The 15,789-nt window shown below is 54.3% G+C and overlaps 5 protein-coding genes across 5 annotated transcripts; 3 read left to right on the top strand and 2 right to left on the bottom strand.

Annotated features, from left to right (window-relative positions):
* Positions 1 to 315: 315 nt before the first annotated feature.
* pex13 (peroxin PEX13) lies at positions 316 to 2,299 on the top strand. The gene is made up of 3 exons (XM_024836583.1): positions 316 to 559; positions 608 to 1,153; positions 1,206 to 2,299. Exons 1-3 carry the CDS (start codon positions 505 to 507, stop codon positions 1,952 to 1,954), a joined length of 1,350 nt encoding a protein of 449 aa, XP_024695547.1. The 5' UTR covers positions 316 to 504; the 3' UTR covers positions 1,955 to 2,299.
* Positions 2,300 to 2,815: 516 nt separating this feature from the next.
* P168DRAFT_295015 (amidase signature enzyme) lies at positions 2,816 to 7,527 on the bottom strand (the record flags this gene model as incomplete). Its single annotated transcript, XM_024838005.1, has 10 exons — positions 2,816 to 2,961; positions 3,042 to 3,324; positions 3,399 to 3,574; positions 3,625 to 3,870; positions 4,019 to 4,190; positions 4,245 to 4,357; positions 4,412 to 4,818; positions 6,290 to 6,414; positions 6,470 to 7,440; positions 7,503 to 7,527. 10 exons carry the CDS (start codon positions 7,525 to 7,527, stop codon positions 2,816 to 2,818), a joined length of 2,664 nt encoding a protein of 887 aa, XP_024695546.1.
* A 511-nt stretch (positions 7,528 to 8,038) lies between these two features.
* P168DRAFT_231114 (putative cysteine synthase) lies at positions 8,039 to 9,572 on the top strand (the record flags this gene model as incomplete). The annotated part of the gene is made up of 5 exons (XM_024833266.1): positions 8,039 to 8,320; positions 8,392 to 8,451; positions 8,498 to 8,616; positions 8,677 to 9,344; positions 9,400 to 9,572. 5 exons carry the CDS (start codon positions 8,039 to 8,041, stop codon positions 9,570 to 9,572), a joined length of 1,302 nt encoding a protein of 433 aa, XP_024695545.1.
* P168DRAFT_301967 (Myb-like DNA-binding domain protein) lies at positions 9,487 to 11,800 on the bottom strand (the record flags this gene model as incomplete). Its single annotated transcript, XM_024838602.1, has 1 exon — positions 9,487 to 11,800. The coding sequence occupies one exon, from the start codon at positions 11,798 to 11,800 to the stop codon at positions 9,905 to 9,907; it is 1,896 nt and encodes a 631-aa protein (XP_024695544.1). The 3' UTR covers positions 9,487 to 9,904.
* A 403-nt stretch (positions 11,801 to 12,203) lies between these two features.
* P168DRAFT_315478 (beclin 1) lies at positions 12,204 to 13,885 on the top strand (the record flags this gene model as incomplete). The annotated part of the gene is made up of 2 exons (XM_024839908.1): positions 12,204 to 12,288; positions 12,372 to 13,885. The coding sequence occupies 2 exons, from the start codon at positions 12,204 to 12,206 to the stop codon at positions 13,883 to 13,885; spliced, it is 1,599 nt and encodes a 532-aa protein (XP_024695543.1).
* Between the last annotated feature and the right edge of the window lie 1,904 nt (positions 13,886 to 15,789).

Raw genomic sequence — 15,789 nt, 5'->3', positions numbered from 1 at the left:
TGGCGTTAGTAACTTGCATTGACGGCGTTGGACATCTTCTTTTTATTTTCTTTATATTATCTATATCTCTTCACATCGGTTCTCATTTATATCATCTCATATTATTCATTATTTTATATGATTTCCCCGTAACATAGTGATAGAATATAGTGAGGAATAATCAACCGACCGATGAGCCTCGGTAAACAGGCACATGATATCCTCCTTACTGTCGGGCTCCACCGCCTCCGGCAATTCCCCCAAACTTCCCAATTTCCCCATTTCGGCTCATTCCATTTGCCTCTTTTCTCTCTTCTTTTCTCTCCATCAGGTCTATTGGGACATCTCCACCTTACCCCTCTCTTTCTTCCTTACTTCTCTTCGCTGTTCCATTCTCCTTTGACTTTCTTTTTCTTTCCCCCTCTGTCCCTTTCTGCAATACTACCCCAGGTTTGACTCGGCTATCAAATCCCGACCGCTCGTGCAACTCCGATGCGAGTCTGATCCAACGCCTTGCGCATCTCCATGGCGTCGGTTTCGCCACCTAAACCTTGGGAGAGAGCCGGTGCTGCTGCCGGAAGTACGTTATCAACTACTGCTCTCCTAGATCTCGCTAACGGTCGTTCAGGTCCTGCGTTGTCAAATTCATCTAGTCCTGCCACCTCTATACCCCCAGTCCCCACTACCTCGGCACCCACCGCGACCGCGACCACCTCCCCCGTCGCCGGTCCCTCTCTCCCTGATCGTCCGGACACGTTGAATTCGGTCGTGAATCGCACAGCTTCGAACTACTCTCCTTACGGCGCCTCGCGTTTCGGAACCGGTATGGGGTCGACTCTGGGAAGCAGTCCCTATGGTGGCTACGGTGGTATGGGCGGCTATTCGTCCCCGTACTCGCGCCTTGGCTCTATGGGGTCCATGTACGGCGGTGGTTATGGGGGCTATGGAGGCGGCATGTATGGTGGGATGGGTGGAATGGGCGGTATGGGCGGTATGGGCGGCATGTATGGCGGCGGGATGCCTGGCGACCCGAACGATCCCAACAGCCTGACCAACTCGTTTGGTCAGAACACCCAGGCGACCTTCCAGATGATCGAGAGCATCGTTGGTGCGTTTGGTGGATTCGCGCAGATGTTGGAGAGTACCTACATGGCCACCCACAGCTCTTTTTTCGGTATGTTTTCTTTGGGTATAATCTTAGGTGGCTGGTGCTAACTGAGGTACAGCGATGGTGTCGGTCGCAGAACAGTTCGGCAACCTCCGCAACACCCTAGGGTCCGCCTTGGGTATCTTCACGATCATCCGATGGTTCAGAACCCTGATCGCCAAGATCACCGGTCGCCCTCCCCCGGCTGATGCGACGGCCCTGACGCCGTCGGCCTTTGCGGCCTTTATGACCGGGCGGGCTTCCCCCGCGACCCTGCCGGACGGGTCCCCGGCCCCGCCCCGGCCCTCGAAGAAGCCGTTCTTCATGTTCCTCGTGGCCCTGTTCGGCCTCCCCTACCTGATGAGCAAGCTCATCAAGACCCTGGCGCGCTCGCAGGAAGAGCAGCGCCGGCAGCTGATGGGCCCCAACGGCGAGCCCCTGTCCCAGAACCAGGTCGACCCGTCCAAACTGGACTTCTGCCGCGTCGTGTACGACTATACCCCGGAGTCGCAGGACAGCCAGGGCATCGACCTCGCCGTCAAGAAGGGCGAGATCGTGGCGGTCCTAAGCAAGTCCGACCCCATGGGCAACGCCTCGGAGTGGTGGCGCTGCCGTGCCCGCGACGGCCGCGTGGGCTACCTGCCGGGTCCCTACCTGGAAACCATCCAGCGCAAGCCGGCGGCCATCACGGCGGGCGAGGAGGCGCACGGGCCTGTCAACCCCGTCGCTGTGGCGGCGGAGACCGCCGATGCCAAGAAGCCCGAACTGCAGAGCAAGATGGGCGATATTTCGCCCCAGAGTTTCCAAAAGAGTGCATTCTACACATAATCTTTTCTCCTCATGCCATTTCATACCCCTCCCCTTACCAACCCATACCCTACTCCATACCATACCCACGAAAGTCACCACAATCGAATAGCTTGATAAACCCGTTGATACCTGGGTGGCGTTTGCTTTTCCCACCTTTCTTTTCTTCTTTGTTATTACTTTTTCTTTTCTTCTGTTTTCTTTTCTTTTCTTTTGTTGTTTGTTCAAGGGTTATTATTGCACGTTTCAGCGGAAGTATTAGTTGATTGACTGCTCTTATCGGTTTTATTATTATGTGTATAGGGTATTACTATTACTGCATTTATTATCTCTTATCTTTAGGTTATTCATTTTAGGCCGTTGGCAGTTCTTACTTGATAGAGAGTCACTGGATAGTTCTTCTGGATTAAGAGTGTAGTCGTAAATTCATCACAGGTTCATGATTGACTGGGTGCTATCTTCTATACTACCCAAGGTAGGTAGGTATCTGGACGAGTATTGACACTATTGGAGCATGACCTTCTACCCCTCTAGACATTCCAACGAAATACTATTTACAGACCCAATGGCCCCCGATCTACACCCGTTTCTCCGGACAGGTAGATCGATAACCGGAGTGTGTACTCGAAGAGAGGATAGAGGATCCCTGACTGAACAAGACACTCTACTCTATTTATTATATGTTTTATATTTACTCAGATCCAGACAAACCACGATAAAGATGCCACAAAATACAGAATCTAACAATATCATATCATCCCAAAACGCGTACATGCTACATATGTATACATTGTATAACAAATTAGACAACAATAGATGAATAATCTATCAAACACCATGCTAAACAAACCACTCACTATAAAAAACAATAAAGAATCCTATCTACAACCTCTCCAAAGGACGACCGCTCTCTCCCCGAACCATAACCTGATCGATCACCTTGGCCACCGCCACGGCTTTTTCCTCCCCGAAGCGTCCGCTGACGATCTGTGCGCAGACCGGCATGTGTTTGACGAGGTTTATATCGTCTGACATTCATCTTATTAGTTTCTGTCACCTTGGGAGATGGAAAGGAAGAGAGAGAGAGGGGGGAAGACAGGGAACATACACTGCGTCTTATTAAACGCATCCGCATCATTCCTGGGCACATGGCTCTTCCAACCCTCATCAGGCCTATCGAGGACCGGATCGGCAGTCCCAACAGGAATCGTCATCGCGGCGTAGTTGAGAAAGTTCCATATAGATGTGTAGCCCAGCCACTGCTTGCTCTGTACCCATTGTTTGGGTTTATATCCTACCCAGGGGGTTACGGGCATCAGGAGGGCGTCGACGCCGCTTGCGGTCCATTTTGCGAGGAAGCGCTCTTGGAAGTTCCATTTTGTTGCTTCCAGCTGTTTACGGGGGTGGTTAGTTTGGTTGATTGGTTGGGTTGGGGGGTGGATGGGGGATTGGGGTCGGGGGATACCTTTTCGCGCTCCGGCATCGTGAGCTCGTCTTGCTCCGTTCCGACGACCATCCCTTCAATGAGAGGCTCATCGACGAGATCGCAGAGCGTCCGGCAGTGTTTGCCGCCGTCGGCGAGGATGGCTTTGGACCAGAGGTTGGCGCCTTCGGTGTGTAGCGAGAGGTCCCATTCGATGACTGTCTACTTAGCTGGTTTCTGGTGACGTTATTCGAGTGGATTGAAATACCTTCATGTCCAGCATCTCTCAGCTTCTGCACCAGCTCGCGCAACGCGCGAGTCACAGGCGGTTGCGGAAGTACCACCCCGTCGTCGTAGATGATGCCCAGCTTGAGTTTCCTGCCGCGGACGCTCGCTAGGTCCTTTCTCCATGGGATGGGGACGCATCCTGGGTCGAGATCCCATGGGTTTGACTCGAGCATTTTTTCCATGAAGTGCTCGACTGTGTCTAGGTTGCGGGCCATTGGGCCTGCTACTGGGGGGACCATGTAGTGTTGGTGCATGCTGTTGTTTGTCAGTATCCACTCGTTCAGTATATACTGTAGGAAGAAAGAAGAAGAAGAAGACTAACAAGGAACAGTTCCACGGGACACGCCCCGTAGACGGACAGATGGAATACAAACCCTGCAGGTTGGCAGGGATGCGGATCGACCCGCCGATGTCTGTGCCGATGCCGACAACACTTCCTCCGACGCTGACCAGGGCGCCTTCGCCGCCGGAGCTGCCGCCGGAGATGAGCTGGTTGTTGAGGCCGTTGAGGGATTGGCCGAAGACGTGGTTGTAGGAGTCGGACATCTATATTGTTCTTAGCAAGGTGGTACAGTGGCTGCTGACAGGATGTGAACGCACCATCAATGACTGGGGGATATTGGTCTTGACGTATAGCACCGCGCCCATGGACTCGAGTAATCGCACGATAGAGCTAGATGACGCTGCTGGCTTACCGACCAGCCCTACCCATCCTGTTCGTCGTTAACAATCCCATCCCGTCCTCAAGGAGAAATAAAGAAACGCACCAACAGTAGTATCAAACCCCTCGACATCAAACCGATCTTTAATCGAAACCGGCAACCCATGCAACGGCCCCATCAACCGCCCCGTCCGCTGCAGATACGCATCGCGCTCACGAGCCTGCGCCAGCGCACGGTCGAAGAAGATCTCCGTCAGACAGCCCGTCAGCTGCTGCGCGAGGGCGGCGCGCTTGCAAAAGGCGAGCGTCAGCTGCTCGGAGGTGATGTCACGGGCGGCGAGGCGGGCGAGGAGGGGGCGGATCTCTGCCACTTCTGTCCATTGCAGCTCTTGCGGGGTGAGGATGCCGCTGGTGCGGATGGTTTGGAGGGTGGTGTTCGTGTTGCGCGAGGCTTTTAGGGTTGCTGGGGAGAGACGCCAGGCCGGGGGGATGGCGGCTTGTTGGGCCTGACGTCTTGTGGTGGCTGTTTGTTTCCAGTCCATTTTATATACTGTATTCGAGATCGATGTGTATTAGTCTGTTGATATAGAGGAATGGGATACTCCGATGAATAGCGATATGTAATATCGATGTGGCGCGGGGAACCAGACCCAGAGCTTGTCCCTGGAAATCCCATCCATTAAATACCACTTCTCCTCTATCTTCCACAGGCAACTACTCCAGGAAATCTACCCCGAATTATGGTATCAAAACCCAATCAACCGCCCCCACGGTCTATCGGCAATCTTTCTCCCCAGACCGAGATAGGCAAAGTGAAGGATCGAAACGGGTGGGGAAGCGAGGGGGGGATAGTGCTTCCTCCCCTCACCGTCAGATTTGGATTGCCGAAGGAGCAGAGCTGCCGACTTAGCCGTTCTTCATTCGTTGCGATTCAGTTGATCGTCTGGTGTCTGGATTGGTGTTTGTGGCCGAGGAGTCGGAGTATCTCCGCTGGGTTTGGGTGGGGTGCAGAGGGTGCTTGTTTGTCTGTATGAACAATGCTTAGGGGTTTGTTGGCTTATTGACTAGTGTTTCTTGGGTCATTGTGTGACGTGAATGTTATAGGATATGGAAGAAAGAAGTTGGTGGTCATTGTCCTATCTCAATCAAGCTGTGTCTTTGTTCGGAAGAGTTATAAGGACAATAAACAACCATGAAAGAACAACAACCAAGAAGACCGAGAGAAACAACCCAATCAGTTGAGCAGATAATATAGATAAATAGACACTCCTCATCCCTCCCTACACAATCACCACAAATACCTAGATAGCTAGAGACAACATACTAACCCAAACAAACTGACCCCAAATCCACCCAAAACCCAACATGTCCCCTCTTCCCACCTCCACCACCCCCACCATCCAATGGCACCACACAATCGACTCCCTCAACGTCACCCCAGACCTGACCATCGTCTACGGGCTGGACCTAGTGGCCGCGCTGGCCGCGCCAGAAGTCGCCCGCGATAAGGGCTGGTGGTACTTTGTCCCCATCGGCGCGAGAGTCTCCGGCGAGCTGGACTTGATCACTACCATCATGCGCGCTATCTCCCGCGGACGGGTGACGTCGACGTCGACTTTCTCGGATAGAGTGTCGGGCGGGGTGTGGTTCTATGTGGAGGTGCCGTGTGAGGTGAGGGCCCGGGGGGAGACTGCCACCGCGATTTGGGCGCTGGCGGATTTGCAGCGCCGGGAGAGGGAGTGTCATCTGAGGTATGATGCACAGCTTAATGGGGGAAGGGGGGAGCTAGGTAGGTAGGTGGGTAGAATGGATTGTGTTGTTTCTTTCTTGAGTGTCTTTCATGGAGGTAGTGTTTGAGTAGGTCCGCTGGCGTCAATGATTGTAGATTGTATATGTACATTACACCGTCATCAACATGCTGGCGTTCTTGTACCAGCTCAACAGCGGGTTCTCTCCGCTCCGCGTCTCCGTGTCCTCGATGTACGCCCAGCGCCGCATAAAGTCCTCGTGGCTCGACACCTGTGTCAGTTTGCCCGTCACGGCCCGGTACATGTCTTCAATCACGTTGAAGTCTGTCGGGAAGAAGATATCGAAGTAGCCTTGCTGGACCTGTGGATTGTTAATAAGAAGATAGAGTCATGGAGGAAGATAGAAGGGAACGTACATATGGTGATGTGACTGGCACCGTCTGCCGCATATACCGCGTCTGCACAACCGGCGCATTGATCCCCGGGATCGCATCCGGCAAACTGCTGAAATCACTCGCCACCAATCGGTGCCCCGGGAAATAAGTGTGGAGGATGTCGAAGAACTGCATCAACCGCGTCGGAATGTATTCCGGCTGCGTGTGCGGCTTGAGGAAGGGCAAGTGGGTGTTCACGCCCCGCAGGAACCGCGGTCCCAGCGGACTGGGGAACGGCCGGCGCGCCGCCGCCTGTCGCACGCGCAGGAACCGCGACGCAACCGGGTCTAGGTGCGCCATGTAATAGCTGTGGAACTCGCCGTTGCCGTCGATCATCACGCCCCCCTGCTGCGGCAGCTGCGTCGCCCGGTCGTAGCGGATGGCGTCGTGCGCAAAGTTGTCGAACACCTCCAGCGCCAGGAAGAAGCACGGCGAGTGCACGTACGTGTCCCAGTCGAAGATCGACTTGTTGATAATCTCCACGTGGTCCAGGTGGCCAGCTGCGTACAGCGAATCCATCAGGTTTTTCATCTGGATGTCGGCGAGGGCCGACGAGATCTCGATGATGCGGAACTTGGTCCGCTGGTAGATCTCGTAGTCGGTGTCGCGGATGAAGTCCAGGATGTTAATCATCATCGTGCCGTTGCCCGCGCCCATCTCGTAGATGATCAGGTCGTGGTACGGGTACAGCGTCAGCTTGTAATTCGACATGAGGTACCGCGCAATCGTCTCGCCGTAGTAGGGGCGGAAGAGCTCCGTCGGGGTGTGCCAGAGCTGCCGCGCATTGTCCGGCTGCAGTTCGTCCAGCTTGTCCTCAAACTCGTGGTAGCGCTCGCCCAACATCCGGTGGAAGGCCGGTCCATCCTCGATCTCGTTGAAGACGAACGGGTCCCCGGGCGTGAAGATCGTCGCGTGTCTCGGAAAGTAACCGTAGTGGGGGTTATACAGACTGTCTAAATCATTGATGCGTGAGCAATCCAGTCAATCCGACATGCATGCAAGATCCAAAGCTTACCGTCAATGAAGTCCCGGGTCAGCATTCGGACCTGCCGGGGTCTCTCCCGCAGATGCCGCAGCTCCTTGGCCGTCACCATCGGATATTTGTGGAACTCTTCCCCAATTTCCTTAGGGTAATCATGTCGTCGCACCCAATCGGTGGATTTGGCCGCCGGTTTCCGCCTCATCTGATTCCATTTTGTGAGAAAGGGTCGACTTTGTTGCCGAGATGGGGTGGAGGGTCGAAATCGCCGCGTTGGCAGAGCAGACGGGGACCGTAGGGATTGGCAAGCCGGATGACGGAACAGCCGCCGAAACAATTGATTTAGCACCGGAGAGTCCATGATTCCTCCAAGAGGGAGGGAGGTGGGGGGTTGATATCGATAGAAAGGGAGGAGAGGAGGAGAGAAGAATCGGGCTGGAGTTGAGAAAAGCGTCTCATGCCGCGCGGAGTTACTGTGGGTCCGAGCTTCTTCTTCCCGACATTCAATTAATTCCAGCTTCTTTTTCCTCTCTCTGTTGCCTTCACACTTATTCCCCCCTGTGTCCTCCACAATGTCGGATCATTCGCGCCTCTACATGGGCACGGCCTTTGTGGCTGGCGTCTGTCTCACCGTCCTGTGCAAAGATCTCTTCTATCCCGAGCTGGAGGATCGTCTCCGCGAGTACCGCGCTCATCGTCCCGCACCGAGCTCGGATGATGAACCTCCGCTGTCGGCACGGCCAGGTCCTCCGGCGATTGTCGATGGCGTTGAGGGATGTATCGGGAATACGCCTCTATTTCGCATCAAATCCTTGTCTGATGTGACGGGGTGTGAGATTCTGGGGAAAGCCGAGGTATGATTTGCGCCTGTCTCCGATATAGACTGGCCGTCAAATGGAGAGAGTAACGACTAACTTGCGTACAGTTCTTGAACGGCGCAGGTCAGAGCTCCAAGGACCGAGTTGCACTCAGCATGATTGAAATTGTACGCTTCATCCCTGGCATTTCTAGATAAATGCTGACCTCACCAGGCCGAAGAGCTGGGCATCTTGACCCCCCACTCGGGAGATACCATCTACGAAGGAACCTCCGGATCTACTGGAATTTCGCTGGCCACATTAGCCCGCGCCAAAGGCTACCTTGCGCATATGTAAGACTTCGGCGTAGCGCTGTATAACCTCCCTGAAGGTGGACACATCTAACAAGACAGATGTATGCCCTCCGACCAAGCAATCGAAAAATCCGACCTACTCCTAAAACTAGGCGCCATCGTAGACCGCGTTCCCCCCGCCCCAATCGTCGAAAAAGACAACTTCGTCAATCGCGCACGATCTCTCGCCCGCGCCCACACGGCGTCCTCCGGGACAAACTCAGGTACATCGACCCCGGATCTACCGGATCTACCTACTCCGTCCGACGGACGGGGTTTCTTCGCAGATCAGTTCGAGAACGAAGCAAACTGGCAAGCGCACTACAACGGCACGGGCCCCGAGATCTACGCCCAGTGCGACGGGAAGCTGGACGCCTTTGTTGCGGGCGCCGGAACAGGCGGCACTATCTCTGGCGTGGCGCTCTTCCTGAAGCCGCGGATCCCGAAGCTCAGTGTTGTGCTGGCCGATCCACAGGGTAGTGGGCTGTATAACCGAGTCCGCTACGGTGTTATGTTCGATCGCAAGGAGAAGGAGGGCACACGGCGTCGTCGACAGGTAGACACCATCGTCGAGGGGATCGGCATCAATCGCGTCACGGCGAATTTCGAGGCCGGAAAGGAGCTGGTTGACGATGCGGTCCGAGTGACGGACGCCCAGGCTCTGGCTATGGCTAGGTGGCTGGTAGAAAAGGATGGGTTATTTATTGGAAGCAGCAGTGCTGTGAACTGTATGTGATGATGTTGCTATTCTGCTGATGCGACTAGCTAATCTCTTAACTCCAGGTTTTGCGGCTGTCAAGACCGCGATGAAGCTGGGCCCTGGCCATAGGATTGTGACTGTCTTGTCCGATTCTGGATCGAGGCATCTCTCTCGGTTCTGGGCTAAGGCTGGTAATGTCGGAGGGGCCGTTGATACAAAACTGGAAGACGTTCTGAACGCGGTAGACAGCTCATGATGTCGATCATCAGACAGTACACCGTGACCATGGGTACATGGGGAAGCTCCTCTTGCTTCCTGGGGGACTCTGGTGACGCCTTCAATGGGATGATGCACCCTCGCCAATTGGTCTGAGATCCCTCGGATCAGATTGCTTCCCGCAAAATATGGGTGTCCGCCTTCCAAGCCAACTGACGAGCACTGGAAGCTCGGAATAGAATGACCATCACACAAGCGATTCGGGTAATGGCAATAGGATTCAGATATATTCACAAGGTCTTTTCCAAGACCCCCGCGGATGGCTTGACTCAGCTTTATGTGTGACCAGTGTTATAATTCACCGAGCATTCATTATTGAGTACCATCCCGTCCATCCTCTCCAACCCAGCATCGCAATAACTCAAATTCAACCTCCGCAAACGGTCGCCCCGGGATGCTCGCACGAATTGCATCCCATGTGAGACCCGGTTGGTCCTTAAGGCTGTCAAGCTTCGCTTGCTCCGACTTGGACCAAGGCGCAGACAACGGAAGTGGATTCATTAGACGATCCGTCCAGTGCGAACCGAACCATTTGCTGAGCAGGACCTCTTTCTTGTCTGGGATATGACTTCGGATTTCTTTCCACCGTTTCCCTTGGATTTGTCGCATTGTGACAAGCAACTTGGCTTCGTCTGGTGTGATCTTGCGTCTCTGTATGGGGGTAGTAGGACTTTGAGCTGCTGGCGAGCGCCTGAAATCGTCTCCTGTGTCTGCGGAATTGTGTATCTTATCGTTGTTAGATGGTTCATTAGGTTCTGAATCGAGCGCAATATTCGTAGACGCTGTGCGCACTGGCCGCGGCGTCTCAAATGAACCGTCCCGGTCTCCGTCTCCAGGCGACTGCGATTGCGCGGTGCCGACATGCACCCGATCGTCACCAGGGGAATACTCTGTCCCAATGGACACATCCTCCACTCGGACTAAATCCTCAACCTTCCGACGCTTCCCCCGAATGGGAACACCCTTCCTCGGCGTAGGCGAAGGCTCGTAATCCTCCTGCAACGGATCATCAGACTCGCTACCGTCAGGTGTCTTCGCAAAAGACCAGTCGCAGACAACAGGACTCGAGTGACGCTTCCGCTTCCGCTGGCTAGCCATGGTCGAAGGTTTCTTTTTCGTGCTGTTTGTGTTTCGCGTCCTCTTCCCCGGTAGAGCCCAGAGAGAACCTGATCCCGGTGGAGACGCTGACCGGATGGCGTTGATGGGGGTGGGAGGTGGGCGCGGTTTATGGGCGGGTGGTGTCCAGAGTCTCTTGCTGATTTCGGGGAAGTGCCATTTGGGATCTGTTGCTGTTGCTGCCGTCCGAGCCGATGCGCTCTGGGGTGGGAGGGGTGTTTCCGTCGAGGAGTTGTTGCCTTTTCCAGCGGCAGGTGGGTAGGCTGCGTCTCCGCCACGGTTGTTCTTGCCTTGCTCGTCCAAGAAGGAATGCACACTTTCTTGATCGCCGTGGTCGTCCTCGACTTCAGAGTCCGCGCCATGGGCTACCTCGTCTTCTGGGCGCTCCGACTGCCCATCAAAGTTGTATGATCGATCCGTATACGGCAGATTCGGGGACCGTATCCCCTCATTATCCCCTATCGCAAGATCCTCATCCCCATCAGACTCCCTCTCCAAAGTATCTGGAACCTCAACGACACCCGCAGATCCATCATCATCATCTTCATAATCCTCACCCTCAACCCCTCCCTCCTCCCCCAGCTCCTCCTTATCAAACAACCAAAACCCACGCTCACCAGTATCTCCCTCCCCATCCATCGTCGCAATATGCCCATTATTCACCAAGATCGACCCCGACTCGAGATCGATCTCGTCCCCGACGTCCGTGAAGTCCTTTTCATACTTTTCGAAGATCCCCTCGAAGATGGACTTTAGTCGTTGGTCATTGTGGAAGCGCGCTTCTTGGAGGTCGACCGGGTGGTCATCTTCGTTGGTGTACTCAATGGGATTTTGCTGGGTGGTGTTGGGGCTTCGGAGGAGGAGGAATCGGTGTCGTAGTCGTTGGTGAGCTCTGTGAAGGAGAGATGGGGTCGCTTGGGTGGGAGGTCCATGGTGGTGGTTTTGAGGGGTGATTCGTGTGCGGGAGAGGCTGGTTATGTTGGTTTTTGAAGCGTAAGAGACAAGAATCAAGTAGATCTCAATATAGTACACATTATCTGTTACCGATATGTTAGAGAATAGCAAAGTGAGGTGGGAGAATGAGGGATTCATACAGACATCAATTGATATGCGCGATGCGATCGATCAAATTTCCTATTATGCACGCGAAAGAAAATGCAACGTAAAAAAGCCGTGTATCGATCTTGCAAGCGAAGGATAAATAAATCGAAGCAGATCCAGCTTCAGCTCTAAATAGTATAAACAGATAATCGAAGAAAAAAAGCGCACGTCCACGCGACAAGAAGACTCCGCAGAAGACCAATAAATTGAAGCTCCCGCGAGCATCGCGCCAAAAACACGCGCCGGCGCCACGGGTTCCCGCATGACGTCTCCCTTCCCGCGCCCGGAGCTCATCCGTCTCTCTACTTTTCTCCCTCTAACACACCCTTTTACCCGTTACTACTTCTTCTTCCCACCATGCATACGATATCATTGGAGATTGCCTGCGATCACCATGTACTGCCAAAAATGTCGGACGCCTTTGAAACTGGATGGGTCTTTGGAGTCGCTGAATCCGGCTGCGTTTGATCTGCTTATCGGTTCGTCTCCCTTCCTATCAGTTCATTTCGTCTTTGTGGTCTCGTGGTTGCTAATGCTTCACTTCGCGTTACAGGATCTACAGGGAGAACGTTACCGGATCAGGGATCTGGTTCATCGTCTAGACCCTCTGCCTACCCCCAAGACAGACGAGAGCTCTACGACCGGGCATCCAAAAATGCTACGGCGCCGGTATACCGACGGTCGATCCCGGCACCGCGGTCGGCCAACCCGCCTCGGTTACGACACGGGGACAGCGGCAACATGTCGTTTGTGATGCTGACCGAGTCGCAAGTTGCGCCGCCGCCGCCGCCGCCGGCACCGCTGGTCGGGAACGACAACGGGCTGTTGCCCGCGCAGGGCGGCCCCGGGATTCCCAACGAAGAGGATGCGTCGTTTTCCGACCAGGTTGAGCGCACTAGGCGCCTGTTTGAGATTATCTCCGCCCGCTCGGATATCGATCACCCTGTGTGTGCGGAGTGCACGGAGATGCTGGTGGATGGGCTGCAGAAACACCTGGCGGATGCGACGAAGGAGCGGGATGCGTACGTGTCGTTTCTACGGAACCTCAACTCGTCGGTACCGACGACGGAAGAGGTGGAGGCCGCTCAGAGATCCCTACAGGAGACGCTGGCAGCGGAGGAGACGGCGTACGCGGAACTGGTCGACTTGGAGAAACAGAAGTCGTCACTGGATGAGGAAATCGCTGCGCTGGAAGAAGAGTCGCGGCAGATGGACCAGGACGAAGAGAAATTTTGGCGCGACCGCAACGCATTCGCCCTGACGCTCTCCGAGTTCCAGAACGAACGGGATGCCCTGAACATGCGGTACGACCACGACTCCCGCCAGTTGGAGCGGTTACAACGGACCAACGTCTACAATGATGCGTTCTGCATCGGCCATGATGGCTTCTTCGGGACCATCAACGGGTTGCGACTGGGTCGGCTGGCCAACCCGTCCGTGGAATGGCCGGAGATCAACGCCGCCTGGGGGCAGACGGCCTTGCTTCTGGCCACGATTGCGGACAAGCTGGGGTTCCAATTCCAGGGGTATCAGTTGAAGCCGCTGGGGTCGGTGTCGAGAATCGACAAGATCGAGTACCCTCGGCCCTCGCCCGCGCAATCGTCCCTGGGGATCGGGAATGCGGCTCCGTCGGGCCCGCCCAAGATCACGACATTCGATCTCTTCTCGTCCGGCGACCTGCCTCTCAACATCCCCTGGCTTCACCGCCGGTTTGACTCAGGGATGGTGGCGTTTCTGGCATGCCTGCAGCAGCTAGGGGAATTTGTGGAGAAGACCTCAGCCCAAAATCCCCCCGGGCGCCGAGGCCAGGCCACCGCTGCCACGACTCCGGGCTTGAGGCTGCCGTACGAGATCAAACGGGACAAGATTGGCGATGCCAGCATCAAGTTGGGCTTCAACCAGAACGACGAGGCGTGGACGCGAGCCTGCAAGTACACGCTGACCTGTTGCAAATTCCTTCTGGCGCATGCCAGCAATGTGGCCAGCGCAGGAACCAGCTCCAGCAATTCCGCCGCCGTCGCCGCAGCGGCCGTCGAGCAGGCCCGACTAGCCACGACTAGCCCATCTAAGAAATAAGGACATATCTGGTATCACTCATGATTATAGGGGGATTCGTGAGTGGTGGGGGGGGCAAAAGTAAATGGGTTTCGAAAGCGGTACAGTACTGAATCGAGCCAGCGTGCAATCCACCAGGCGATCCACATTTCCCACGGTGGGCTTCAAAGCCTAGGTGTTTCAGCGGGAACTAGTTTGCAGTTAGCCCTGGTCCTCACAGTCACTAGTCATGCAGCGGATTCAAAAAAGAAAAGAAAAGAGAAAAAGAAAACGAGAAGCTCAGGCCAATCAAGTTGGATCAAGTAGGGGCACTCAACGGCTGCCAGCGGTTCATATGTGATGGATACGAAACACACCTGGTGGAGATTTGATTCCCCATCGCACCACACCGCAGGTGGGATGGATGACCGAAATAGGCCGATCTCAGGAAAAGCGCAGGACAGTCAAGGAACCCGTGGCTGATGACTTTTTTAACATATGATCAACACCACATTGCAGTAGTGATAGCTGTACCACCGTCGAAGCTCGTGACGGTCAATCAACGGAGAGAAAGGATTATTATCATCTGAATATTGAACCCAACCCCTGTCAAGGCTGGTCGCGCCGGGTTCCCCGGAAGGATTTGCACCATGATTCAGAGAGGCCAAGACGGGGATCGCAGATCGAGTATGGTATAGTAGTACATTGACTTGTGTTGTGACTTCATCAGTGGTGAATTTATCACTAAGTAACGAGTCGTGACGGGCGAGGAGAGCGGGAGATCGTCCCTTAGTCCGGTCGCGCGGCCTCACAGACGGTGCCTATCGGGTTGAAGCGCGTCATTTGCAGTCCTAATTCGATCATCGGTGGGAATGGAAAAACAAATTGACAGAGTGGGGAGCATCATTTGCTTTCACACTTAGGGGCGAGAGGGGGAGGTGGAGAGGAGGCACAGGCAGGTATCCACCGTCAACTGTTGGTGGTTGTGACTCTGGCGCGTTGTTAGTTGGAACAGACAGTCTATTTGCGAGGGTTTCTCAAGGTGGATGGTTCAAACACCCCCATCAGGCAGTAGACAGGAACGAGTCCCAACATGAGTATACTATATCATAGGACAAGTTGATCCAACAAAGTAACATGGATGGCGGATGGATACTTTCGGGCCGCTCCCGTGGTCGAACAAACTATAAATTGGACTTGGCGTGGTTTTAACGGGCCGTTGCGTGCCCCGTATTCCGTACTTTCTGTGACTGACTTTGTCTGGGCTTTAATGATTCATCCTGTCTATACTCTGTCTCTGTACTCTTCCTCTATCACGATTCACCGCATATCAGACGTACAGACTTACAACATCGAGATACTCAACTCTGCCGACGAAGCATGCCCAAGATCCAGAACCCACAACTTGAGACAAAGACATCCAAACCAACATCCTCCCCGAGCCGATACACCTCTAGGCCAAATCTAGTACAATAGATCAAAAGCCACCAACGCTTTCCTGCACTATGGATTTGATCTTCTGGATCCGTTCTGGGTAGGAGTTAGGAAGTTTAACGGGCCATAACTGTCCAACGAAAAACCCCCGGTATCCAGCTAACGCTATTGGATAGGGCTACACGATCGATGCACCGTATACTTCCTTGAGAGTAGGAATGGATTTTTTGGGGGAGTCCCGGCATATGCACTATATACTCTTGTGGGAGGAGGGACGGACTGTTCCTGGGGGGAATCCGGAAGGGTCCTGCGATACTGGCTTGATCTTGGGTTTATTGGTCTTTCGATGAGGCTGAAGACGGATCGATCTACGATGGACTTACATGAATGCGCAGGACCTATTGAATTGGTGGGCTGAACATGGGAGCGACTAGGCTGTCTACCAGAATGGGAACTCCAGCCTATATCTCGGACTATTCATTAATGGACCTCTACCAGATACCCGGAGACAA

Source organism: Aspergillus campestris (genome assembly GCF_002847485.1).
Source record: "Aspergillus campestris IBT 28561 chromosome Unknown P168scaffold_2, whole genome shotgun sequence".
Classification (NCBI taxonomy): domain Eukaryota; kingdom Fungi; phylum Ascomycota; class Eurotiomycetes; order Eurotiales; family Aspergillaceae; genus Aspergillus; species Aspergillus campestris.
This window is presented reverse-complemented; position numbering and strand designations above follow the sequence as displayed.

Excerpts from the sequence above, each read along its gene's own strand:
- pex13 (XM_024836583.1), top strand. The coding sequence starts at position 505 with ATGGCGTCGGTTTCGCCACCTAAACCTTGGGAGAGAGCCGGTGCTGCT. Across the intron at positions 560-607 it reads AGCCGGTGCTGCTGCCGGAA|GTCCTGCGTTGTCAAATTCA; the intron begins GTACGTTATCAA and ends ACGGTCGTTCAG. Across the intron at positions 1,154-1,205 it reads CACCCACAGCTCTTTTTTCG|CGATGGTGTCGGTCGCAGAA; the intron begins GTATGTTTTCTT and ends ACTGAGGTACAG.